Raw genomic sequence first — 27,607 nt, 5'->3', positions numbered from 1 at the left:
TCCAGCCCAGTGGCCAGTGTCCGAGTCTCCAGCCCAGTGGCCAGTGGGCCAGTGTCCAATGTCTGAGTCTCCAGTCCAGTGTACGGGCCCAGTGTCCAGTGTACGGCCCCAGTGTCCAGTGTACGGGCCCAGTGTCCAGTGTACGAGCCCAGTGCCCAGTGTACGGCCCCAGTGCCCAGTGTACGGGCCCAGTGCCCAGTGTCCAGTGTAGGGGCCCAGTGTCCAGCCCAGTGTCCAGTGTACGGCCCCAGTGTCCAGTGTACGGGCCCAGTGTCCAGTGTACGGGCCCAGTGTCCAGTGTACGGGCCCAGTGTCCAGTGTACGGGCCCAGTGCCCAGTGTATGGGCCCAGTGTCCAGTGTATGGGCCCAGTGTATGGGCCCAGTGTCCGGGCCCAGTGTCCAGTGTCCGGGCCCAGTGTCCAGTGTACAGGCCCAGTGTCTATTTGATGGGGAGAGTAGGGTGGGGGGGAGCAGTGGCCTTGCTGCCCTTCCACACCCTCCTATCCCCTCTGGTGGGTGGGACAGTTCAGAGAAGAGCCCAGTACAGGGGGCCGTGTGCGGGGGAGGGGGAGGCTCATGGTGGGGGGGGGGGGGGGACGGTTTGCGGGGGAGGGGGGGCCCCACAGACTCACCTTGAGGAAGGAGGGGAAGCTTTGTCCGTAGAACCCCACGGCAAAATACTCAGGGGGGGGTCTCATCGCCTGCATCACGTTCTCGTAGAAACAAGCCTGCTGTCTCTGTGGCCAGAGGGAGCGGTCAGTGGGTCCACAGCACCCCCCAGTGGTCATCCACCCCCCTCACCCCACCCCCACATCACCCCCCCCCCCCCAAGTAGCTCACCCCCCCTCCCCCTCTATTCCCAATCACCCCCCAGATCACACACCCTCCCCTCCCCAGTATCCCCCCCCCCACACCCCCCCCCTCCACTCACCAGGAGGTGACTGAGCTCCTCGTACTCGAAGACCTCGTTCTCGTACATGGCGGCCAGTTCCTTGCTCAGCCTGATGGCGCTCTCCCACATCTGTGGGGGGGGGAGGGGGGAGGGGGGGGGGGGGGGGGGGGGGGGGGGGGGGGAGGGGGGGGGGGGGTTAAACCACCTCACAATGCGACTCCCCCCAACCCCACACCCCCCCAACAGGGAGGCCAGTCTAGTCACAGTGTCAAGGGTCATGGCGTGTGTCAGCATCACACCGTCAGGGGTCACTGTGTGTGGGGGTCACGGTGTCAGAGGTCATGGGTCCCGGTGACGGGGTCACGGCATGGGATCAAGGGGTCGTGGTGCCGAAGGTCACGGGCCCACGGTGATGGAGGTCATGGGGTCACGGTGCCAGAGGTCGCGTGGTGAGGTCGCGGTGCCGAAGGTCACGGTGCTGGGGGTCACGGGGTGAGGTCACGGTGCCGAAGGTCACGGTGCCGGGGGTCACGGGGTGAGGTCACGGTGCCGGAGGTCATGGTGCTGGGGGTCACGGGTGAGGTCACGGTGCCGAAGGTCACAGGGCATGGTGGGGGGGTCACGGGGTGAGGTCACGGTGCCGAAGGTCATGGTGCTGGGGGTCACGGGGTGAGGTCACGGTGCTGGGGGTCATGGTGCTGGGGGGTCACGGGGTGAGGTCACGGTGCCGGGGGTCACGAGGTGAGGTCACGGTGCTGGGGGTCACGGGGTGACGGTGTGGGGTCAGGGGTCACGGCGTGGCGGTGCTGACCTTGCCGCGGTCGAAGTAGTGGATGATCTCCTGGTAGAGCCGCTCCTTCAGCTCGCGGTGACTCAGCGCTGGGCAGTCGTCCCGGTGAACCAGGTGGGCGGCACACGGCCGGTCAGACCACTAGGGGGGGGTGGAGAGCGGAGGGTCACTGCACCAGACCGGGGCCACACACGGCACGGCCAGGGCCCCCCACCCCCCCTGGCTTCACATCCCCACAACCCCATGACACAACACGCTGGAGTAACTCAGCGGGACATTCAGGCAGCATCTCTGGAGAGAAGCAATGGGTGACGTTTCGGGTCTTCAGACTGAGCATGGGGGGAGAGGGGAACGAGATATGATGAGATATCTCAGAAGGGTCTCGACCCGAAACGTCACCCATTCCTTCTCTCCACAGATGCTGGCTGAATGTCCCGCTGAGTTACTCCAGCAGTTTGTGTCCATGTTCGCTGTGAACCAGCATGTGCAGTTCCTCGCCACACACTTACCTGCAGCAGCTCGGCATGAAGGAGCAGAGTATAGGCAGCCTCAGTGAAGTTCTCACAGTCCCGGTGCAGGTCACGCAGTTTGTACAGATACCTGATGGTCACAGACAGAGAGACATGACAGCTGGCATGATGGTGTTGGTGTGTGGCCACTCCCAGCATGTGACCCACCTTCATCCCCTACTATCCTTCTCATAAATATCTATTCCAAGTCACCTTGTGGCCCTGGTTCGGGACTCCCCCAACATCGGGGCCATGTTTCCTGCCTCTAGTGTGTCCAAACCCTTAACAATCTTATATGTTTCAATGAGATATCCTCTCATCCTTCTAAACTCCAGAGTGTACAAGCCCAGCTGCTCCATTCTCTCAGCATATGACAGTCCCGCCATCCCGGGAATTAACCTGGTGAACCTACGCTGGGCTCCCTCAATAGCAAGAATGTCCTTCTTCAAATTTGGAGACCAAAACTGCACACAATGCTCCAGGTGTGGTCTCACTAGGGCCCTGTACAACTGCAGAAGGACCTCTTTGTTCCTATACTCGACTCCTCTTGTTATAAAGGCCAACATGCCATTTGCTTTCTTCACTGCCTGCTGTACCTGCATGCTTACTTTCATAGACTGATGAACAAGGGCCCCCATATCCTTGTGACAGGAACAGAATTAGACCATTCGGCCCATCAAGTCCACTCCACCATTCAATCCTGGCTGATGTATCTCTCCCTCCTAACCCAATTCTCCTGCCTTCTCCCCATAACCCCCAACACCCGTACTAACCAAGAATAACCAATACCAATATATAACCTGCAGCTTGCTGTATCTCCACAGATGCTGCCTGACCCGCTGAGTTACTCCAGCACTCTGTGAAACGTCACCTATCCATGTTCTCCACAGATGCTGCCTGACCCACTGAGTTACTCCAGCACTCTGTGAAACGTCACCTATCCATGTTCTCCACAGATGCTGCCTGACCCGCTGAGTTATGGTGCAGCAGCATCTATGGAGCGAAGGAAATAGGCAACGTTTCGGGCCGAAATCCTTCTGGAAATAGGCAACGTTTTGGGCCGAAACCCTTCCGGGTTTCGGTCCGAAACGTTGCCTATTTCCTTAGCTCCACAGATGCTGCTGCACCTGCTGAGTTACTCCAGCACTCTGTGAAACGTCACCTATCCATGTTCTCCACAGATGCTGCCTGACCCGCTGAGTTACTCCAGCACTCTGTGAAACATCACCTATCCATGTTCTCCACAGATGCTGCCTGACCCGCTGAGTTACTCCAGCACTTTGTGTGCTTTCTTCGGTGTAAAGCAGCATCTGCAGTTCCACGTACATTTTCCAGACCAGACACTGATGGATTCTAAGTCGACTCTTCACCCAGGATAATTTGGGACAGGGTTAAAACACCACAACACGTGGCCCTGTACAGCCCATGGTCCCTCTGTGGATTTATCCACAAGCTGCAGACGGACAACCATTCCCACCAACGCCCATATCAGGATCAAACATCTCCCTACCTGATGTAAATGTCCTCTCGTTTCTTCTCCTTGTAGAAGTTCTGTGGGGAGAGAGGGGGGCACACATAGAGAGTCACTCCCTCCTACATCCACCCCCTCCCCCCCCACGTACCACCACCCCCCCTCCCCCCTTTGTACCCCTCCCTCCCTCTATACCACCCCTCCCCTTCCAAAAGACCACTCCCCCCATTTCCTGCACGGAGGTCCCAACCCCACATACTCCCCCTCCCCTGAACCCCCGGCCCACCCCCACCTCGCCAGCCCCCCCCCCCCCACCCAGCACGTTGACGGTGCAGCTCATGTGATGTTCCTTGGTCTCATCATGCATGATGGTGCGGTAATCCAGCAGCTTCTCCAGGAGGCTGGTGACCAGAACCACAAAGGCCTCACCGCTCACTGCCAGGTACTTGTGCTGCCGGCACTGCTCCAGCAAACTGCCACACAGTGGGGGGGTGTGGGGGGCAGTTAGTGTGGCACCTCACCTCACCCCCCCCCCCCACCTCACCCCCCCACCTCACCACCTCTCACTCCAGGTAGCCCCACCCCCCCCCCTCTCTCCCCCACCCCCTCCCCCACCAAAGTCACACCAGCTTCTCGTTCTCACCCAACAAACAGCTACCAATGTTTAAGAAGGAACTGCAGATGCTGGAGAATCGAAGGTTACACAAAAAAGCTGGAGAAACTCAGCGGGTGCAGCAGCATCTATGGAGCGAAGGAAATAGGCAACGTTTCGGGCCGAAACCCGGAAGGGTTTCAGCCCGAAACGTTGCCTATTTCCTTCAGGGTTTCGGCCCGAAAAGCTGCCTATTTCCTTCAGGGTTTCGGCCTGAAACGTTGCCTATTTCCTTCAGGGTTTCGGCCCGAAACGCTGCCTATTTCCTTCAGGGTTTCGGCCTGAAACGTTGCCTATTTCCTTCAGGGTTTCGGCCTGAAACGTTGCCTATTTCCTTCAGGGTTTCGGCCTGAAACGCTGCCTATTTCCTTCAGGGTTTCGGCCCGAAACATTGCCTATTTCCTTCAGGGTTTCGGCCCGAAAAGCTGCCTATTTCCTTCAGGGTTTCGGCCTGAAACGTTGCCTATTTCCTTCAGGGTTTCGGCCCGAAACGCTGAAGGGTTTCGGCCTGAAACGTTGCCTATTTCCTTCAGGGTTTCGGCCCGAAACGTTGCCTATTTCCTTCAGGGTTTCGGCCTGAAACGCTGCCTATTTCCTTCAGGGTTTCGGCCCGAAACATTGCCTATTTCCTTCAGGGTTTCGGCCCGAAACGCTGCCTATTTCCTTCAGGGTTTCGGCCCGAAACGCTGCCTATTTCCTTCAGGGTTTCGGCCCGAAACGTTGCCTATTTCCTTCGCTCCATAGATGCTGCTGCACCCGCTGAGTTTCTCCAGCTTTTTTGTGTAAACAGCTACCAACGGCCAGTTTCCTTTCTCATCGTTACTGTTTGGACTGTTTTACTGTTTTAATGTTCTTATTACCAACCATGTTCTCGGGGAATCTAAATCTAAATGTTATTCGTTATTTAAGTTATGACATCGGATGGAAGCTGCAAACCAAATCTCGTTGCACTTCTGTGCAAAGACAATAAAATATATTAATATTATTATTATTATTTATCTCTCCTCATCACCATCTACATCTCTCGTTTCCCTTATCCCTAACCAGTCTGAAGAAGGGTCTCGACCTGAAACGCCACCCATTCCTTGTCTCCAGAGCTGCTGCCTGTCCCGCTGAGTTACTCCAGCACTTTGTGTGTCTGTCTTGGGTTTAAACCAGCATCTGCGGTTCCCTCCCGCACATTCACTCAGTTCCCCGATACACAGGACAATGAAAGGTGTGGACTCACATTTTCTCCAGGAGCACCTTGTATTGCTCATCTCCACGGCCTCCTTCCACCTCCTGGTCCAGTTTAGTGATCAGCTCGTTCTCAAACTGAAAGAGAAGTTCACTGTTCAATGTCCCCCTCTCATCCCCACACGTTCTACATCTCTTTAGACTTTAGTGCTGGGAGAAAACAGGCCATTCGGCCCATCGAGTCAATGCCGACCAGCGACCACCCCCCCCCCCACACACACACACACACACACACACACACACACACACACACACACACACACACACACACACACACACACACACACACACACACACACACACACACACACACACACACACACACACACACACACACACACTAGGGACCCTTTACAATTCTTTACACAAGCCAATTGACCTACAAACCTGCACGTCTTTGGAGTGTGGGAGGAAACCGGAGCACCCGGAGAAAACCCACGCAGGTCACGGGGGGGAACATGCAAACTCCGTACAGACAGCACCCGTAGTCGGGGTGAAACCCGGGTCTCTGGCGCTGAGAGGCAGCAGCTCTACCCGCTGCGCCGCCCATTCATAACCAGTGCTTTGATTCCCAGCCTCGACTCGGCTGAAGAGAGGTACAAAGTGCTGGTGGCACAGCGGTAGAGTTGCTGCCTCACAGCGCCACAGGTTCAAACCCGGCTACGGGTGCTGTCTGTACGGAGTTTGCACGTTCCCCCCCCCAATGACCTGCGTGGGTTTTAATCTGAGTTACTCCAGCATCGATCCTCAACAAAGAAGTGGGGGCTGAACAACTCAGCGAGTCTACGGGATCAATGTTTATAGGCACGTGTAGCAAGGAATATGATCAGCCATGATCATATAGAATGGCGGTGCAGGCTCGAAGGGCCGAATGGCCTACTCCTGCACCTATTTTCTATTTCTATGAACTGTAGATGCTGGTTTACACCAAAGATAGGCACCTGAAGCTGGAGTAACTCAGCGGGACAGGCAGCATCTCTGGAGAGAAGAGTCTCAACCCAAAACGTCACCTATTCCTTTATCTCCAGAGATGCTGTCTGACCACACAGCACCAGATTCAGGGACAGTTTCTTCCCAGCTGTTATCAGGCAACTGAACCATCCCACCACAACCAGAGAGTGGTCCTGAACTACTATCTACCTCATTGGTGACCCTCGGACTATCCTTGATCGGACCTTACTGGCACTGATCGGTAATCCATACACTCGATTGTAATCATGTATTGTCTTTCCACTGACTATACAGCGCGCAACAAAAAGGCTTTGACTGTACCTCGATACACATGACAGTGAAGGGAGTTACTGCAGCTTTTATAACATATAACCATATAACAATTACAGCACGGAAACAGGCAAACTCCGCCCTACTAGTCCGTGCCGAACACTTACTCTCAACTGGTCCCATCTACCTGCACTCAGACCATAACCTTCCATTCCTTTCCCGTCCATATACCCATCCAATTTATTTTTAAATGATAAAATCGAACCTGCCTCCACCACTTCCACTGGAAGCTCATTCCACACCGCTACCACTCTCCGAGTATAGAAGTTGCCCCGCATGTTAACCCTAAACTTCTGTCCCTTAATTCACAAATCGCGTCCTCTTGTTTGAATCTTCCCTACTCTCATGGAAAAAGCTTGTCCACATCAACTCTGTCTATCCCTCTCATCATTTTAAAGACCTCTATCAAGTCCCCCCTTAACTTTCTGTGCTCCAAAGAATAAAGACCCAACTTGTTCAACCTTTATCTGTAACTTAGTTGCTGAAACCCAGGCAACATTCTAGTAAATCTCCTCTGTACTCTCTCTATTTTGTTGACATCCTTCCAGTGATTTAGCGACCAAAATTATACACCATACTCCAGAATTGGCCTCACCAATGGCTTGTACAATATTAACATTACATCCCAACTTCTATACTTTTATTGTCTACCTCCTGCCCAGAGACACACTGGTGAAGACACAGTGGCCATGTACAGCAAGGTGGAGCAGTCTGGCCTTGACCCTTACCGCATGGATGCTGCGGTTGACACTGTATTCACACTGCATCATGTCGAAGAAGATGGGAATGGTGCATCTCCTCAGCTCCGTCTCTGGGACCAAGGTCATCTCCAGAATCGGCCCCACCATCCCTGGGATGAACTTAATCTTGTGAGCACCTGGAACACCAAACAAAGGTCCACAACTAGTCACAGAGTCACAGACATGGACATGGGGCCCTTCAGCCCAACTCCTCCTTGCCGAAGATAGATGCAACTCAGCAGGTCAGGCAGCATCTCTGGAGAGATGAGATGAGCGAAGTTTCGGGTCAAGACCATTCTTCAGTCAGTATGGACAGGTATATGGATAGGAAGGGTTTAGAGGGCTATGGGCCAAATGCAGGCAAATGGGGCTAGTCTAATAGTCGGGTCAGCATGGGCTGAAGGGCCTGTTTCAGTGCCGTACAGCTCTATCAATCACTACATTGGTGTGTGGTCCATGTCCAAATGAGTGACAGAGTGCTGGAGGAACTCAGCGGGCCAGGCAGCATCTGTGGAGGGAATGGACACATCACATTTCAAGTTTGGCCCCATCTCTGACCTCAGCCTGAAACATCACCTATTCATTCCATCCACACAAGTGGCTTGACCCGTCAAGTTACTCCAGCACTTTGTGTTTTTTACTCAAGGCTCAAGCACTTGCAGATCCTTGTGTCTTAAGGGTTTGGGCTGGCTAGATGCATGAAAAATGTTCCCGATGTTGGGGGAGTCCAGAACTAGGGGTCACACAGTTTAAGAATAAGGGGTCGTCCATTTAGGACTGAGATGAGGAAAAACATTTTCACCCAGAGAGTTGCGAATCTGTGGAATTCTCTGCCACAGACGGCAGTGGAGGCCGATTCACTGGATGTTTTCAAGAGAGAGTTAGATTTAGCTCTTAGGGCTGACGGAATGAAGGGATGTGGGGGGAGAAGGCAGGAATGGGGTACTGATTGTGGATGATCAGCCATGATTATATTGAATGGCGGTGCTGGCTTGAAGGGCCGAATGGCCTCCTCATGCACCTAATTTCTATACCTTGACCGGTCCGGAGGGGAGGGGGGGGGGGGGGGGGGGAAGGAAGGGGGGGGGGGGAGGGGGGGAGGGAGAGAATATTGTCGATAGCCGGGAAGGTGCATATTGTGAATTTTTAACGTCAGACTCACCAAGGTTGTTCCACATATCCTTTATTTTAAAACCAATATCTTTCCTCATGTCACCGTATCTGAAACACAAAACATATTGTATTGTATATTGTATATCTTTATTGTCATTTCCTGAGTACTCACATACCCAGAGGAAACAAAAAAACGTTGCTCAACCAGTGTCCATTCAGTGTGCATTAAAAATAAATAGAAATAAAAAATACATATATCATGAACAAATTTAACACTCTACTAAACATCAACAGGCATTCCGATCGGCAGCGGCACAACAGTGGCTCTGCTGCAGTGTGGGGGTTTGTGCGCGATACTTGGCAGGGGGCAAAGTCCATTTAACAGTCTTATAGCCTGTGGGAAGAAGCTGAGGAGCATCCTGCTGGTTTTGCAGCTAATGCTCCTGTACCTCTTCCCAGATGGGAGGATGGAGAAAATGTCATGCGATGGGTGGTAAGGGTCTTTGATGATGGAGATGGCTCTGCTGATACATCTCTTCCTGTATATGTCCAGCAGGAAGGGGAGTGGAGCACCAATAATCCTGCTGGCGGTCTTCACTATCCTGTCTAGTTGGTGCCGTTCGTACGCCTTGCAGCTCCCGAACCAGGAAGTGATGCCCTAGGTCATCCAAAGGTCAAGGTCCAAAACCAAAGGTCAGGGGAGCGTGGATACTGGGTAAAGCACGGAAACGATGTCCACAGGACTGGGTCAACGTGATTGAGTGAGTGAGTGTCACCCATTACAGCTGGAGTATCGTTAACACATTCGAGACATGCAAGGCTGATATTGCTCTCTTCTTCACAGATTCCTTTTCCATAGTTTTCTGCAGGTGAGGAGTTTCAGGGCACAATGTTTCGTTTCCTTTAGAGATACAGCGCGGAAACAGGCCCTTCGGTCCACCGAGTCCGTGCCGGCCAGCGATCTCCCCCCTGCACACACACCAACACTACACTACACACGCCAGGGATAAGTTACAAGTTACCAAAGCCAATTAACCTACAAACCCCCACCCATGCTGCAGTTTCTAAACTGAAGACTGCAACAACCAGGTTCAGGAATAGCTACTTCCCCACAGCCATCAGGCTATTAAACCTGGCTCGGACAAAACTCTGAACATTAATAACCCATTGGTACACAAAAAAAGCTGGAGAAACTCAGCGGGGTGCAGCAGCATCTATGGAGCGAAGGAAATAGGCAACGTTTCGGCCCGAAACCCTTCAGGGTTTCGGCCCGAAACGTTGCCTATTTCCTTCAGTGTGAAGATGGGTTTCGGCCCGAAACGTTGCCTATTTCCTTCACTCCATAGATGCTGCTGCACCCGCTGAGTTTCTCCAGCTTTTTTGTGTACCTTCGATTTTCCAGCATCTGCAGTTCCTTCTTAAAACAATTAATAACCCATTATCTGTTATTTGCACTTGATCAGTTTAGTTATTCATGTGTGTATATATATATATTACGGTATCTATTTTGTAGTCAATGCCTACTATGTTCTGTGTGCTGACGCAAAGCTAGAATTGCAAGTGGTGCTGGCTCGAAGGGCCGAATGGTCTACTCCTGCACCTATTGTCTGTGCTAAACATATTTACTGAGAGAAGGATTTTACTTGTTGATGATCTTGTTGCGTTTCTCACTGGAGAAGTTCTCCAGCTGCAGAGAGTCGTGGACCAGGAAGGCGATCGCTAGATGGAAGTAGTTATTCCAGAGCTGGAAGAGAACAACACAGAGAGCTGGAGTAACTCGACGGGTCAGGCAGCATCTCTGGGGAATATATCTGCAGAAGGATCCCGGCCCAAAACATCGCTGCTCCGCGCGGACTCAGTGGGCTGCAGGACCTGTTTCCGCATTGTAGTTTAGTTTAGAGATACAGCGCGGAAACAGGCCCTTCAGCCCACCGAGTCCGTGCCGACCAGCGATCCCCGTACACTAACACTGTCCTACACACACACTAGGGACAATTTACACACACTTACACCAAGCCAATTAACCTACAAACCTGTACGTCCTACGTTGCAGTTGTACAGGGTCTTGGTGAGACCACACCTGGAGTATTGCGTACAGTTTTGGTCTCCAAATCTGAGGAAGGACATTATTGCCATAGAGGGAGTGCAGAGACGGTTCACCAGACTGATTCCTGGGATGTCAGGACTGTCTTATGAAGAAAGACTGGATAGACTTGGTTTATACTCTCTAGAATTTAGGAGATTGAGAGGGGATCTTATAGAAACTTACAAAATTCTTAAGGGGTTGGACAGGCTAGATGCAGGAAGATTGTTCCCGATGTTGGGGAAGTCCAGGACAAGGGTCACAGCTTAAGGATAAGGGGGAAATCCTTTAAACCGAGATGAGAAGAACTTTTTTCACACAGAGAGTGGTGAATATCTGGAACTCTCTGCCACAGAGGGTAGTTAAGGCCACAGTTCATTGGCTATATTTAAGAGGGAGTTAGATGTGGCCCTTGTGGCTAAAGGGATCAGGGGGTATGGAGAGAAGGCAGGTACGGGATACTGAGTTGGATGATCAGCCATGATCATATTGAATGGCGGTGCAGGCTCGAAGGGCTGAATGGCCTCTACTCCTGCACCTAATTTCTATGTTTCTATGTTTCCATGTCCTTGGAGTGTTGGAGGAGACTAAACATCTCGGAGAAAACCCACGCAGGTCACGGGGAGAACGTACAAACTCCGTACAGACAGCGCCCGTAGTCGGGATCGAACCCGGGTCTCTGGCGCTGTGAGGCAGCAGCTCTACCCGCTGTGTGGCAACAGAGGAGATCCCAGCTCTTGGTTAAATCGGCTGGTTAAACGGTTAGTTGCATGTGAGGGGGTTCCCGTGTGTGGGCTGCCTCGGGCTGTAACGGGGCTCGTGCCGATTAGATTCCACTCCAGGAGTAAACAGTCACTCACCTGCAGCTCAAAGTTGGCCGGGTCCAGGAATACTTTGTTCAGCACAATGGCAAACTGGCTGATGGCTCGCAGGAAAACCCTGGGGGAGAGGAGGAGGGGGGGGGGAGCGGAGAAGAGGAGGGGGGAGGATTGGGGGGGGGAGAGGAGGAGGGGGGGGGGGGGGGGGGGGGGAGGAGGATGGGGGAGTAGGGGAGAGAAGAGCAAGGTCACACAACAGGTGAACGCACGGCCCTGTACTCAGAACCCCGCTCCCTTCCCCATCGCAGCGCGTATAGCTGTTGCCTCACAGCTGCAATGTCCCGGTTTCCACCCTGACCTCGGGCGCTGCCTATGTGGAGTCCGCATGTTCTCCCAGTGACTGCGTAACCACCTGGTTTCCCCCCACACCCCAGAGACGGGTCTCATTGCCCATTGGTGGACTCTGGTTGGGGGGTGGGGGGGGCTGCACCGTTGATATAGGGGGTGTACAGACAGCACCCGTAGTCAGGATCGAACCTGGGTCTCTGGCGCTGTGAGGCAGCAGCTCTACCCGCTGTGATACCCCTGACGTCCAAGCTCAAGAACAGCTTCTTCTCAACAACAATCACGCCCTGCACACAATGCGTCCCAGTACCAAACCACCACGGACTCCCCAGACATCCCCACACACCCCCCCCCTTCCCCACACCCCCGCCCCCCCCACCCACCCCCCCCCCCCCCCCACCCCCCCCCCCCCCACCCACCACCACCCCCCGCCCCACACCCACACCTGTTCTGCACCATGTTCATCACCATCCAGTCCGTCGGGTAAACGTTCTTCCCAATCAGATCCTTGAACATGATGAAGGTTTCCATCAGGAAGTCCTGGGAATGAAGCAAAATAACAATAGATACAGACAGTGCTGGAGTAACTCAGCGGGTGCAGCAGCATCTATGGAGCTAAGGAAATAGGCAACGTTTCAGGCCGAAACCCGGAAGGGTTTCGGCCCGAAACGTTGCCTATTTCCAGAAGGATTTCGGCCCGAAACGTTGCCTATTTCCTTCACTCCATAGATGCTGCTGCACCATAACTCAGCGGGTCAGGCAGCATCTGTGGAGAACATGGATAGGTGGCGTTTCACAGAGTGCTGGAGTAACTCAGCGGGTCAGGCAGCATCTGTGGAGAACATGGATAGGTGACGTTTCACAGAGTGCTGGAGTAACTCAGTGGGTCAGGCAGCATCTGTGGAGAACATGGATAGGTGACGTTTCACAGAGTGCTGGAGTAACTCAGCGGGTGCAGCAGCATCTATGGAGCTAAGGAAATAGGCAACGTTTCGGGTCGAAACCCGGAAGGGTTTCGGCCCGAAACATTGCCTATTTCCAGAAGGATTTCGGCCCGAAATGTTGCCTATTTCCTTCGCTCCATAGATGCTGCTGCACCATAACTCAGTGGGTCAGGCAGCATCTGTGCAGAACATGGATAGGTGACGTTTCACACAGTGCTGGAGTAACTCAGCGGGTCAGGCAGCATCTATGGAGAGAAGGAGTAGGTAATATCTTGGGTCGAGAAGTCTGAAGAAGTGTCTCGACGCAAAAGTTTGCCGACTCCCTTTCTCCGTAGATGCTGCCGCACCCGCTGAGTTTCTCCAGCATTTTTTGTCTGCCTTCCAACGTTTTACAGATGAATTGGTTTAAATTCATCCCATTCTGCAGTGTGTCCACATTCCCGCGCCTGGAATAATCTTATCATGCATCTGTGACCAGGGCCTGACCTCTGCTACTGTTCACTTCAACTTGTGTCCCTCTGGCAGTGAATTCTTCTGCAACTTCTGCAACTTGTTGGGACAGAGTTTTACAAACTTTGACCGAGCCAGAGAGCGCGAGGAGGAGGAGAAGATGGCGGTCACGGTGGTGCAGCGGTAGAGTTGCTGCCTCACAGCGCCAGTGACCCGGGTTCGATCCTGACTACGGGTGCTGTCTGTGTGGAGTTTGCACGTTCTCCCCGTGACCTGCGTGGGTTTTCTCCGAGATCTTCGGTTTCCCTCCCACACGTGCGGGTTTGTAGTTTAATTGGCTTGGTGTGTAAGTGTAAATTGTCCCTAGTGTGTGTGTGTAGGATAGTGTTAGTGTGCGGGGATCGCTGGTCGGCACGGACTCGGTGGGCCGAAGGGCCTGTTTCCATACTGTCTCTCTAAACCAAGACTCTGTTCCTTCAGTTTGAAAGGCTCCTGTTTCATTGCCACAATATGATACTTCTATCTGAAGGGAAACAGTCAAAAGATGACGTGCACAGCACAATTTCCAGGATGTAATTTTATTTACATTTTATTTTAATTTGTGATTAAAGGCATTTAAACAGTCTCAGGTTTCACTGCTACAGTGTGGATGGTCAAACATATAAAGTGCGGCGAGCTTGTGAACCTTGCTGTAGTGGCATCACGACTAACTAGTGGAAGTCCAGAACAAGGGGTCACAGTTTAAGGATAAGAGGGAAATCTTTTAGGACCGAGATGAGGAAAACATTTTTCACACAGAGAGTGGTGAATCTGTGGAATTCTCTGCCGCAGAAGGTAGTTGAGGCCACACAGTTCATTGGCTATATTTAAGAGGGAGTTAGATGTGGCCCTTGTGGCTAAAGGGATCAGGGGGTATGGAGAGAAGGCGGGGATGGGATACTGAGTTGGATGATCAGCCATGATCATATTGAATGGCGAATGGTGCAGGCTCGAAGGGCCGAATGGCCTCTACTCCTGCACCTATTTACTATGTTTCTAACGAGGGACTTGTTCGGACGGAGTTTGACAAACTCTGAGCGGCCCAGAGGAGTCGGGCGAGCGTTGACTTACGATGATATCGTGTCGTGTCTTGAAGGTGTTGATGTAGTGCGTGTAGTGGAAGTCCTCCATCTGCTTCAGTATGGCGATCATACAGGCTACGAACGGGCCCTGGTGAGGAGGGAGGGGGGAGGGAGGGAGGGAGGGGGAGGAGAGGGAGGGAGGGAGGGGATGGAGGGGGAGGGAGGGAGGACAGACAGAAGGCTGTTACCACAACGCACATTATTCAACGGCCAATTCACCTTTGGGAAAAAAACGCAGCACCCGCTGGAAATCCACGCTGGAACGTGAGAACTCCACACAGACAGCGCCCAAAGTCAGCATGGAACCCGGGTCTCTGGCGCAGTGAGGCAGCAGCTCTACCCGCAGCCCCACCGTGTCTCACGCTCACCTGGTGTGAACGTGAACACAAGGTTTACACACCCAGTGCTGACTCTCACGCTCAGACACAGCACGGTGGCGCAGCGGTAGAGTCGCTGCCTCACAGCGCCGGAGACCCGGGTTCCATCCCGACTGTCTGTACGGAGTTTGCACGTTCTCCCCGTGACCTGCGTGGGTTTTCTCCGAGATCTTCGGTTTCCTCCCACACTCCAAAAGACGTGCAGGTTTGTAGGTTCATTGGCTTGGTGTAAGTGTGTGTAAATTGTCCCCAGTGTGTGTAGGGTAGTGTTAGTGTGCGGGGATCGCTGGTCGGCACGGACTCGGTGGGCCGAAGGGCCTGTTTCTGTGCTGTATCTCTGGGTGTGAATCCTCAGCAACTTGTTAGGATGGAGTTTTACAAACTTTGACCGACCCAGAGGCGTGAGATGGAGATGGGGAGAGTTGACATATGATGATGTCGTGTCGTGTGTTGGATGTGTTGATGTAATGGCCACAGTGGGAGTTCCCCAGCGCAGGATAATGTCCAGTAACGTCCGGCTAAAGGCCGTGTGTGTGTGTGCGTGGGGTTTAGAGTCACAGCGCGGAAACTGGCCCTTGGTGGGCAGGGTATAGATGGGCCGAAGGGCCGGTGCCCGTACTGTACGACACTGCAACTTACAATGAGGGAGGACTGGCGACTGATGGCGATCACAGTACGGTTCACCCGCCTCAGCAGCCGCTCCATCACCAGCTGGACGTGGTATTGTCGTGGCCCCTACACACCGGCCGGAGAGAGGACAATGTCACTGACCATCCACCCAGACCGCACGTGGGGGGGACGGGGGTGGAGTGGGGGGGGGAGGGGGTGGGGGTGGGGGGGAGGGGGTGGGGTGGGGGGGGTGATGGGGTGGAGTGGGGGGGACGGGGTGGCACGGGGGGGGGACGGGGTGGAGTGGGGGGGGGGGGGTGGGGGGTGGGGGGATGGGGGGGACGGGGGGTGGAGTGGGGGGGGACGGGGTGGAGTGGGGGGAGGGGGAGGAGTGGGTGGGGGGGGGGGTGGAGTGGGGGGAGAGGGTGGATATGGGGGGGGATGGGGTGGAGTGTGGGGGAGGGGGGGATGGGGGGGACGGGGGTGGGAGTGGGGGGAGGGGGTGGAGTGGGGGGGATAATGTGGAGTGGAGGGGACGGGGTGGCGTGGAGGGGGGGGGGTGGGTTGGGAGTGGGGGGGAGGGGGTGGGGTGGGGGGGAGGGGGTGGGGTGGCCTTGGGGGGAGGGTGTGGAGTGGGGGGGGACGGGGGTGCCAGTGGGGGGGACGGGTGGAGGGGGGGGAAATGGGGGGGAGTGGGATGATGTGGGATCAGTGGGGGGGGGTTGGGGTGGAGTGGGGGGGAGGGGGGGAGTGGGGGGGAGGGGGGGGGTGGGGGATGCGGGGGCGGGGGCGGGGGGGGGGGGGGGGGGGGGGGGGGGGGGGGGGTGGGGGGGGGGGGGGGGGGGGGGGGGGGTGGGGGGGGGGGGTGGTGGCTGGGGGCGGCGGTGGGTGGGGTGGGGGGGATGGGGGGGAGTGGGGGGGTGAGGGGGGAACAGTGGGGGGGAGTGGGGGGGGGGGGGGGGGGGGGGGGGGGGGAAGGGAGTGGGGGGGGAGGGGGGGGTGGAGTGGGGGGGAGGGGGGGTGGAGTGGGGGGGATGGGGGTGGAGTGGGGGGGGGGGGGGGTGTGGGGAGGGGGGGGGGGGGGTGAGAGTGGTGGGGGGGAGGGGGTGGAGTGGGGGGGAGGGGTGGAGTGGGGGGAGGGGGTGGGGTGGGGGGTGGAGTGGGGGGGGCGGGGGTGGAGTGGGGGGGAGGGGGTGGTGGTGGAGTGGGGGGGGGGGTGTGGGGGTGAGTGGGGGGGGTCGGTGGGGTGGAGTGGGGGGGACGGGGGTGGAGTGGGGGGGAGGGGGTGGAGTGGGGGGGGGGGGGTGGGGGGGGGGACGGGGTGAGGAGTGGGGGGACGTTGGGTTGGAGTGTGGAGTGGGGGGGATGGGGTGGGGGGGGGGGGGCGGGGGGGAGTGGGGGGGAGGGGGGTGGAGCTGGGGGGGGTGGGGTGGAGTGGGGGGATGGGGTGGAGGGGGGGGGACTGGGGTGAGTGGGGGTGGGGGGGACGGGGGATGGGGTGGGAGGGGGGGGGATGGGGTGGAGTGGGGTGGGGGGGTGGAGGGGGTGGAGTGGGGTGGATGGGGTGGGGTGGAGTGGGGGGTGGGGGTTGGAGTGGGGGGGGGGACGGGGTGGGGGGGGGGGGGAGGGGGGAGGGTGGGAGTGGGGGGGGGGTGGGGGTGGTTGGGTGGGTGGGTGGGGGGACGGGGTGGAGTGGGGGGTGATGGGGGGGGTGGGGGGATGGGGTGGGGGTGGAGTGGGGGGGGGGTGGGTGTGGGGTGAGGGTGAAGTGGGTGTGGAGTGGGGGGACGGGGGGAGTGGGGGGGAGGGTTGGAGTGGGGGGGATGGGGTGGGATGGGGGGGACGGGGTGTGGTGGAGTGGGGGGGACGGGGTGGAGTGGGGGGGATGGGGTGGGGGGGGGGTGGGGGGGGAGGGGGTGGGGTGGAGGGGGGGATGGGGTGGAGTGGGGGGGGGATGGGGTGGAGTGGGGGGTGATGGGGAGTGGAGGGTGGGGTGGAGTGGGGGGGGGTGGGGTGGGGGGGAGGATGGGGTGGAGTGGGGGGGAGGGGGTGGAGTGGGGGGGAGGGGGGTGGGGTGGAGGGGGGGGTGGAGCTAACGTGGGGTGGAGTGGAGTGGGGGGGGATGGGGTGGAGTGGAGTGGGGGGGGGGGGGGGAGTGGAGTGGGGGGGACGGGGGTGGAGTGGGGGGGAGGGGGTGGAGTGTGGGGGGGATGGGGTGGAGTGGGGGGGATGGGGTGGAGTGGGGGGGATGGGGTGGAGTGGAGTGGGGGGGAGGGAGGGGGGGGAGTGGGGGGGATGGGGGTGGAGTGGGGGGGAGGGGGTGGAGAGTGGGGGGGGGAGGGGTGGAGGGGGGGGGATGGGGTGGAGTGGGGGGGATGGGGTGGAGTGGGGGGGACGGGATGGGGTGGTGGAGGGGGGAGGGGGGGAGTTATAGTGACGGATGGGGGAGGGGGTACTCACGATGTCGGGGTGGTCCAGGGTCTCCAGCGTGCTGCTCAGGAGCTCGGCGCAGGCCTGGTGCTCGGGTCGGCTGGAGCTGTCGTCCAGTTGTCCACTCAGCTGGTCAATGATGAGCGGCAGCAGCACGTCGCGGCACTCTGTGGGGGGGGGGGTAGAGCGAGCGGGGAGGGGGAAACATAAAACCTTGAGCAATACAAGATTCTCAAAGAACCCGCGCCTGCAGTAACCGCGACAACGTCACATTTAGACCCCCCCCCCCCCAAGCGGGGTTGGTGTGGGGGGGGGGGGGGGGCAGACAGACAGGCAGAAGGCAGACAGACAGACAGACAGACCAGACAGACAGACGGGCTGGGAATACCGTGGGCACTAACCGGATTGCCGGAAGAGCTGGCTCTCCACGATCTTGCACATGGAGTTGAGTTTCTGCCGGACCAGCTGGTTGTCGGGGACACTCTGGATAAACTTGGTGACCAGGACACTGCGGGACATGAGGGGGGAGGTGAGTGACCCATGTGGCTGGCACAACATCACTGCCCCCCCCCCCCCCCCCAACCCAACCCCACCAAACTCCACTAAACCCAAACCCAAACAACCCCCACTATGAGTGCGATGAAACATTTTGTCCCGAGACACCCCCCAAACCCCAAACCCCCCCCCCCCCCCCATTTCCCACCCATCCCCACCCCTATTCTACTGCTATTATCCTAATGACCTTATGAAAGTATCACAGCCCCCCCGATGTCCCCACATGTTGCTGTGTGCTGGACACTGGTCCCTAGCCCCCCCCTCTCCCCCACGTACCTCAGCTCCACCGGGGTCGAACACCAACATCACGTGGTTGACAATGGCGGGCAGATACTTCAGCGCCGCTCCCTGTGGACAACACAATCCCGTCACAACACGGAGACCGACTCACGCCGGCTGGGTGGCCCGGTGGCGCAGCGGGTAGAGCTGCTGCCTCACTGCGCCGGGGACCCGGGTTCAATCCTGACTACGGGCGCTGTCTGTACGGAGTTTGCACGTTTTCTCCCCGTGACCTGCGTGGGTTTTCTCCAGTCCAGGTGCTTCGGTTTCCTCCCACCCTCCAAAGACCAGATTCAGATTCAGATTCAATTTTAATTGTCATTGTCAGTGTACAGTACAGAGACAACGAAATGCATTAGAGACAACGAAAAAGACGTGCGGGTTTGTAGGTTAATTGTCTTGGTGTGTGTGTGTAAATTGTCCCTAGTGTGTGTAGGATAGTGTTAACCCCCTGTCCCACTTAGGAAACCTGAACGGAAACCTCTGGAGACTTCTTTCCTAAGTGGGACAGGGGTATTAGTGTGCGGAGATCGCTGGTCGGTGCGGACTCGCTGGGTCGAAGGGCTTGTATCTCTAGACTAAAGTCCAGTTTGTCAGGCACGCACCTTAATCTTCACAGACTCCTCCAGGGGCCGGTCCATCAGCGAGTTGAAGGAGAGGAACAACTTTCGGATGGAGCCGTTGAACTCATTATCATCTTGCCCCGTCCCGTAAATCCTGCAATCAAAGGCAGCGTTACCTCTGGCACCATCACCAGTGGCCGCGGACTCTGGCCGGCTGGAGATATGGTCTTGCACGCTTCATCTCAAGTCTGGCTGCTTCCAATGCACTGATGTTCAAACACTCGCACATTGCTTCTAGTTGACTATTTCCTTCGCTCCATAGATGCTGCTGCACCCGCTGAGTTTCTCCAGTCTACCCAGAGATGCTGCCTGGCTCGCTGAGTTACCCCAGCCTTTTGTGCCTATCGCCTGCAGTGGCATTGACTGAATCCAGTGAACAGCATGGGAACAGGCCATTCGGCCCACAATGTCCGTGCTGTACACGATGCCAAGTTAAACTAATCCCCTCTGCCTGCATGTGATCTGTATCCCACCACTCCCTACATATCCATGTTCCTGTCTAAAAGTCTCTTAATCACCGCAATTGTATCTGCCCCCACCCCCACCCCTGGCAGCCCGTGACTAGACTGATCCTGGGATGGCAGGAGTTTCATATGAAGAAAGACTGGATAGACTCGGCTTGTACTCGCTAGAATTTAGAAGATTGAGGGGGGGATCTTATAGAAACGTACAAAATTCTTAAGGGGTTGGACAGGCTAGATGCAGGAAGATTGTTCCCGATGTTGGGGAAGTCCAGAACAAGGGGTCACAGCTTAAGGATAAAGGGGAAATCTTTTAGGACTGAGATGAGGAAAACATTTTTCACACACAGAGAGTGGTGAATCTCTGGAATTCTCTGCCACAGAAGGTAGTTGTGGCCACACAGTTCATTGGCTATATTTAAGAGGGAGTTAGATGTGGCCCTTGTGGCTAAAGGGATCAGGGGGGTATGGAGAGAAGGCAGGGATGGGATACTGAGTTGGATGATCAGCCATGATCATATTGAATGGCAAATGGTGCAGGCTCGAAGGGCCGAATGGCCTCTACTCCTGCACCTATTGTCTATGTTTCTATGTTTCTAGGCACCCACCACCCTCTGTGTAAAGAAACTTTGCCCCCTCTCACCTTAAAGTTACGCCCTCTAGTCTTTGACTCTCCCACCTTGGGGAAAAGTCTACCTTGTGAATGTGTCCCATCATTTGACACCAAATCCTGGTTGGCACAGGTAAGTTGGGCCGAAGGGCCTGAGTCCCTGCTGCATCACTGTGTGTACAAAACCTGGATTCTAGACAAAGTTCTCGAACCAGATCCTGCAGATCCTCTGCAGAGAGTAGTGCGTTCAGCCGAACGCACTATGGGAACTTCACTCACCCCCCTGCAGGAACTATACAACAGGAGGTGCAACTCCAGAGCAAATAAAATCATGGGAGACCCCTTCCACCCCTGCAACGGACTGTTCCAGCTGCTACGGTCAGGCAAACGCCTCCGTTGCCATGCGGTGAGAACGGAGAGGTTGAGAAGGAGTTTCTTCCCAGAGGCAATTCGGACTGTAAACGCCTATCTCACCAGGGACTAACTCTGCTGAACGTTTTTCCTTCCATTATTTATTATTAAAAGAATATGTGTGTTATGATTGTGTTTATAATTTGTTTGGTTGTTTTGTTGTTTGTCTTTTGCACAAAAGTCCACGAGCATTGCCACTTTGATTTCACTGCACATCTCGTATGTGTATGTGACAAATAAACTTGACTTGACTTGCCCTTTCACCTGTTCCCCAGAACAAACAGCGAGCTGAAGCCGTCTGCGATCTCTCTCCCTCTCTCCCTCTCTCCACAGAAGCTGCCCGACCTGCCGAGTGTCCGCAGCGGTCGCTGGTTATATCGGAACCACGTGGGAAATGGGGAACACCTTACCTCAGGTACAACTTCCGTGATTGGATGATGAACAGGAAGAGATATTTCAGTGCCTTCAGCGCGGCGAATAGCAGGTCTGATTTCTCCGAATTTTCTGCATTTGACACGTAGTAATTCAGCACCTTCGCCAGTTTCCTGTTTAGGAAAGGTCAAAGAGCAGGGGTCAGCGGGCAGGGGTCAGCGGGTGAGGGGTCAGGGGTCAGCAGGCAGGGGTCAGCTTGCCATAAGGAAGGGTTTTATCAGGCATCACAGCATGTTTAAGAAAGAATGCAGATGCTGGTTAAATCGAAGGTCGACACAAGGTTAATTGACTTCCCTCGAAGGGCCTGTTTCCGCGCTGTATCTCTAAACTAGAGTCAAACCAATTAACCTGCAAGGTTACACAAAAAAGCTGGAGAAACTCAGCGGGTGCAGCAGCATCTATGGAGCGAAAGGAAATAGGCAACGTTTCGGGCCGAAACGTTGCCTATTTCCTTCGCTCCATAGATGCTGCTGCACCCGCTGAGTTTGTTTCTCCAGCCTTTTTGTGTGTACCTTCGATTCTCCAGCATCTGCAGTTCCCTCTTAAACACAATTAACCTGCAATCTGCACGTCTTTGGAGCGTGGGAGGAAACCGAAGATCTCGGAGAAAACCCATGTGGGAGATCGTGCAAACTCCGTACAGACAGCACCCGCAGTCGGGATTGAACCCGGGTCTCTGGCGCTGCAAGCAGTGTAAGGCAGCAACTCTACTGCTGCTTGTGCCACTGTGCTCCACATGGTGTGTGTGTAGGATTGTCCCTAGTGTGTGTGTGTGTGTGTAGGATAGTGTTAGTGTGCATGGACCGCTGGTCGGCACGGACTCGAAGGGCCGAAGGGCCTGTTTCTGCGTTGTATTTCTAAACTAAATTTAAAAGTATAAAGACATGTAATGGGGCACAAACAGCTGTGCAGCATACTCACACGTAAGCGAGCGTAGCACTGAAGTGGTTGCTGATGTAGGCCTCCAGCACCGGGTTAAAGTGCTGGAACTTTATGTCCCCAATCAGGGAAATGATAAAAACCTGCAGGAAACCCAGACACAAACAGTTAGCTGTGGAGTTCACCGCCAATCACAGGGCTGCCATCTAGTCATCTTCACTGGGACTGTCCTGAAAAATTGTGGACACAGAACGTGGTCCCAACCATGGAATAGACAATAGACAATAGGAGCAGGAGGAGGCCATTCGGCCCTTCGAGCCAGCACCGCCATTCAATGTGATCATGGCTGATCATCCCCAATCAGTACCCCGTTCCTGCCTTCTCCCCATATCCCCTGACTCCGCTATCTTTAAGAGCCCTATCTAGCTCTCTCTTGAAAGCATCCAGAGAACCTGCCTCCACCGCCCTCTGAGGCAGAGAATTCCAGACTCACAACTCTCTGTGTGAAAAAGTGTTTCCTCGTCTCCATTCTAAATGGCTTACTCCTTATTCTTAAACTGTGGCCCCTGGGTCTGGACTCCCCCAACATCGGGAACATGTTTCCTGCCTCTAGCGTGTCCAAGCCCTTAATAATCTTATGTGTTTCAATGAGATTTCCTCTCATCCTTCTAAACTCCAGAGTGTACAAGCCCAGCTGCTCCATTCTCTCAGCATATGACAGTCCCGCCATCCCGGGAATTAACCTGGTGAACCTACGCTGTGCTCCCTCAATAGCAAGCCCATCATAGTTACTGACCTCCCCACAATCGAGGGGATCTGCAGGAGTCTCTGCCTCAAGAAGGCAGCCAGCATCATCAGAGACCCACACCACCCTGGCCATGCTCTCATCTCACCCCTGCCATCGGGATGTTAAATACAACAACCTCAAATAAGCTCTGGACTATTAATGTTTGTACACACACGCACACACACACAGACACAGACACACACACAGACACAGACACACACACACACACACAGACACACACACAGACACACACACACACACACACACACACACACACACACACACACACACACACACACACACACACACACACACACACACACACACACACACACACACACACACACACACACACACAGAGACACACACACAGACACACACACACACACACACACACACACACACACAGACACACACACACAGACACACACACACACACACACACACACACACACAGAGACACAGACACACACACACACAGAATTATATAGGTAGACAAAAAATGCTGGAGAAACTCAGCAGGTGAGGCAGCATCTATGGAGCGAAGGAAATAGGCGACGTTTCGGGTCGAGACCATTCTTCAGACTGAAGTGAGGGGAGGGGGCAGGACCAATTCCTTCTCTCCGTAGATGCTGCCTCACCCGCTGAGTTCCTCCAGCATTTGTTTGTCTACCTTCGATGTTTCCCGCTTCCTTACCAGCGCGTCGAAGACCAGGAAGTCGTACGCCTCGCTCTCGGACGTCTCCATCATGATGTTGAAGAGAGCATCAAGCGTGTCCTGCAGGAACTGTGGGGGGGGGGGGGGCAGGAGATGAGGAGGAATCTCTTTAGTCAGAGGGTGGTGAATCTGTGGGATTCATTGCCACACAGACGGCTGTGGAGGCCACAAGTCAGTGGGTATTTTTCAGGCAGAGATAAATAGATTCTTGATCAGTGCGGGGGTCAGAGATTTATGGGGAGAAGGCAGGAGAATGGGGTTAGGAGGGAGAGATATATCAGCCATGATAGAATGGTGACTTGATGGGCCAAATGGCCAGTTTCTGCTGCTATGAACATGTAGATGAACTTCTGATGGGTTGGATTGTTGCCATCATCAAATGGTGATTTACGAGAATGATCGCAGGGATGAGTGGCTACGGGTGCTGTCTGTACGGAGTTTGCACGTTCTCCCCGTGACCTGTGTGGGTTTCCTCCCACACTACAAAGACGTGCAGGTTTGTAGGTTAATTGTCTCGGTGTAAGTGTAAATTGTCCCCAGTGTGTGTAGGATAGTGTTAGTGTGCGGGGATCGCTGGTCGGCACGGACTCGGTGGGCCGAAGGGCCTGTTTCAGCGCTGTATCTCTGAACGAAAGTTATCTAAATAAAGTCAAGTCTGGCGGGTGGGGACGGGCGGCGGTGGCAGCGGTGTGTGGGGCGCGTACCTTCACGATCTCACTGCCATCCACCTCCATCAGATGCTGCACAATCTGCTCGATGCTACGGGCACTGCTACGCCAGTTCAACAGACCCAGCAAATCCACTGTGTACACAACACAGAGTGGGCACCATCATGGGTGGGCGAGACAACAGTGCATACACCCCCAGACCCCCACACACCCCTCATCCCCAGACCCCCCCCCAACCACCCCCATCCCCCCCACCCCACCCCCCCCCACCACCCCTCCCCCACCCCCCACCCCCCCATCCCCCACACCCCACCACCCCCCCACCCCCCCCCCCCCACACCCACCCCCCCCCACCCCCCCACACCACCCCCACCCCCCCACCCCCCCACCCCCACCCCCCCCCACCAACCCCCACCCCCATCCCCACCCTTCACCCCCCCCACCCATCCCCCCCCCACCCCCCACCCCCACCCTTCACCCCCCCACACCCCCCCCACCCCCACCCCCATCCCCATCCCCACCCACCCCCCACCCCCACCCCCACCCCCCACCCCTCACTCCCCCACCCCCACCCTTCACCCCCACCCCAGCTCACCGTTCTGGGTGAGTTTGGTTGAGCACACAAGAGTGGCGATCTGGAAGCTGTCTCTGATGACGGCTAGGTTGTAGGAGTGTTGTGAGCCCTTCCCCTGCTGCCTCTCCCTCTCCTCTTGTTCCCCTTTGGTCCCAGGCTGGGCGAGGTAACACTTGGCATCCTCCGCCTTCTTTGTGTCTCCCTGTCAAATAGTCACCGTCAGCTGCTCATCATCGTGCAACAGTATCGACAAACCTCATTCGGATGCAAGCGCATTAGAACGTAGAACAGTACCGCCCGGAACAGGCCCTTTGGCCCATCACATCTGCACCGACCACGATGTCTGCCCACAACTACATTTTAGAACTGAACTGATGCAGAAACAGTCTCCGCACGCCTACCTTGAAGACGATGAGGTTGTGTTTCCCATCCCGCAGTGTGGTTCCATCGGGTTTCATTAACTTCACAAATGCCATTCCAAACAACTTCTCTGACTTGTCTTTGGCTGTAAGTATAGGCAAGGTATCAAAACATCAGGCCTAACATGACAAAGCATCACGCCAACATGACAAAGCATCACGTCAACATGACAAAGCATCACGGACATGACAAAGCATCACGCCTAACATGACAAAACATCAAACCTAACATGATAAAGCATCACGCCAACATGACAAAGCATCACGCCAACATGACAAAGCATCACGCCAACATGACAAAGCATCACGTCAACATGACAAAGCATCATGCCAACATGACAAAGCATCATGCCAACATGACAAAGCATCACGCCAACATGACAAAGCATCACGCCAACATGACAAAGCATCACGCCAACATGACAAAGCATCACGCCAACATGACAAAGCATCACGCCAACATGACAAAGCATCACGCCAACATGACAAAGCATCACGCCAACATGACAAAGCATCACGTCAACATGACAAAGCATCATGCCAACATGACAAAGCATCACGCCAACATGACAAAGCATCACGTCAACATGACAAAGCATCATGCCAACATGACAAAGCATCATGCCAACATGACAAAGCATCACGTCAACATGACAAAGCATCATGCCAACATGACAAAGCATCACGCCAACATGACAAAGCATCAGGCCCAGCATGACAAAGCATCACACCAACATGACAAAGCATCATGCCAACATGACAAAGCATCACGCCAACATGACAAAGCATCACGCCAACATGACAAAGCATCATGCCAACATGACAAAGCATCACGCCAACATGACAAAGCATCATGCCAACAGGACAAAGCATCACGTCAACATGACAAAGCATCACGCCAGCATGACAAAGCATCACGCCAACATGACAAAACATCAAACCTAACATGACAAAGCATCACGCCAACATGTCAAAGCATCACGCCAACATGACAAAGCATCATGCCAACATGACAAGGCATCACGCCCAGCATGACAAGGGGGACCTTCTCTCTGCACCTGGTTCTAAAGTTTAAGCAGTTACCAGTGCAAGAGATTCCTCTTCTCGAAGACATGTCTTCTTAGTTTAGTTTAAGGATACAGCGTGGAAACAGGCCCTTCAGCCCACTGAATCCGTGCCGACCAGCGATCCCCGCACACTAACACTATCCTACACACACTGGTGACAATTTACACACACACTAAGCCGATTAACCTACAAATTTGGAGTGTGGGAGGGTCCAGAACTAGAGGTCACAATCTCAGAAGGAAAGGACATTCTTTTAGGAAAGAGATGAGGAGGAATTTCTTTAGCCAGAGGGTGGTGAATCTGTGGAATTCATTGCCACTGACGGCTGTGGAGGCCAAGTCAATGGATATTTTTAAGGCAGAGATAGATAGATTCTTTATTTTTTATTTGTTATTTATTAGAAGCAAACGTACAAGAGTAGAACCAGCTGCATATACAATTATATATTTATTGTAGAGCTTCAATTTTAACTTTTTAGCTTTTAATTAGAAGAAAAGAAAGGAGAAAAAGCAAGATGAAGAGAGAGTGAGATGTGCAAAGATAGGACCCCTAGACTACCAAAGAGTGAATAAAGGAAAGAGAGGAATAGAAAATAAAAAGGAAAAAAAGAAAAAAAGAAAAGTGGTATACCTGCCTCTCAACCCTCCCATCCACCCCACCCAGCCAGGGCAACCAACATCCTAAAGGACCCTTCCCACCCTGGACACAACCTGTTCCACCTCCTGCTCTCTGGCAGATGGTACAGGTCTTTCAAAACTCGCACAAACAGACTCAGAGACAGCTTAGAAACATAGAAACATAGAAAATAGGTGCAGGAATAGGCCATTCGGCCCTTCGAGCCTGCACCGCCATTCAATATGATCATGGCTGATCATCCAACTCAGTTTCCCGTACCTGCCTTCTCTCCATACCCCCTGATCCCTTTAGCCACAAGGGCCACATCTAACTCCCTCTTAAATATAGCCAATGAACTGTGGCCTCAACTACCCTCTGTGGCAGAGAGTTCCAGAGATTCACCACTCTCTGTGTGAAAAAAGTTCTTCTCATCTCGGTTTTAAAGGATTTCCCCCTTATCCTTAAGCTGTAACCCCTTGTCCTGGACTTCCCCAACATCGGGAACAATCTTCCTGCATCTAGCCTGTCCAACCCCTTAAGAATTTTGTAAGCTTCTACCCCATAGCCATACGTGAACTTAACAATGCAAAATAAGAAATAACACTCACATTCAACTGAATGGTTCTACCTCAGCTGCTATTATTAT

The 27,607-nt window shown here is 54.7% G+C and overlaps 1 protein-coding gene across 1 annotated transcript in view; it reads right to left on the bottom strand.

Annotated features, from left to right (window-relative positions):
- LOC129713400 (dedicator of cytokinesis protein 5-like) overlaps nt 1-27,607 on the bottom strand; it is a 73,403-nt gene that overhangs the window by 16,973 nt on the left and 28,823 nt on the right. The window contains 24 exon segments of the mRNA XM_055662430.1: nt 634-738; nt 933-1,022; nt 1,705-1,824; nt 2,193-2,283; nt 3,703-3,743; nt 3,956-4,136; nt 5,544-5,629; nt 7,561-7,709; nt 8,735-8,793; nt 10,329-10,429; nt 11,629-11,707; nt 12,377-12,471; nt 14,436-14,534; nt 15,463-15,558; nt 17,893-18,029; nt 18,264-18,382; nt 18,707-18,765; nt 19,302-19,413; nt 21,212-21,346; nt 22,155-22,255; nt 23,597-23,686; nt 24,322-24,419; nt 24,881-25,061; nt 25,261-25,364. Coding sequence (XP_055518405.1) covers nt 634-738; nt 933-1,022; nt 1,705-1,824; nt 2,193-2,283; nt 3,703-3,743; nt 3,956-4,136; nt 5,544-5,629; nt 7,561-7,709; nt 8,735-8,793; nt 10,329-10,429; nt 11,629-11,707; nt 12,377-12,471; nt 14,436-14,534; nt 15,463-15,558; nt 17,893-18,029; nt 18,264-18,382; nt 18,707-18,765; nt 19,302-19,413; nt 21,212-21,346; nt 22,155-22,255; nt 23,597-23,686; nt 24,322-24,419; nt 24,881-25,061; nt 25,261-25,364 — 2,528 coding nt within the window.

This window comes from Leucoraja erinacea, chromosome 35 (assembly GCF_028641065.1).
Source record: "Leucoraja erinacea ecotype New England chromosome 35, Leri_hhj_1, whole genome shotgun sequence".
NCBI classification, from domain to species: domain Eukaryota; kingdom Metazoa; phylum Chordata; class Chondrichthyes; order Rajiformes; family Rajidae; genus Leucoraja; species Leucoraja erinaceus.
This window is presented reverse-complemented; position numbering and strand designations above follow the sequence as displayed.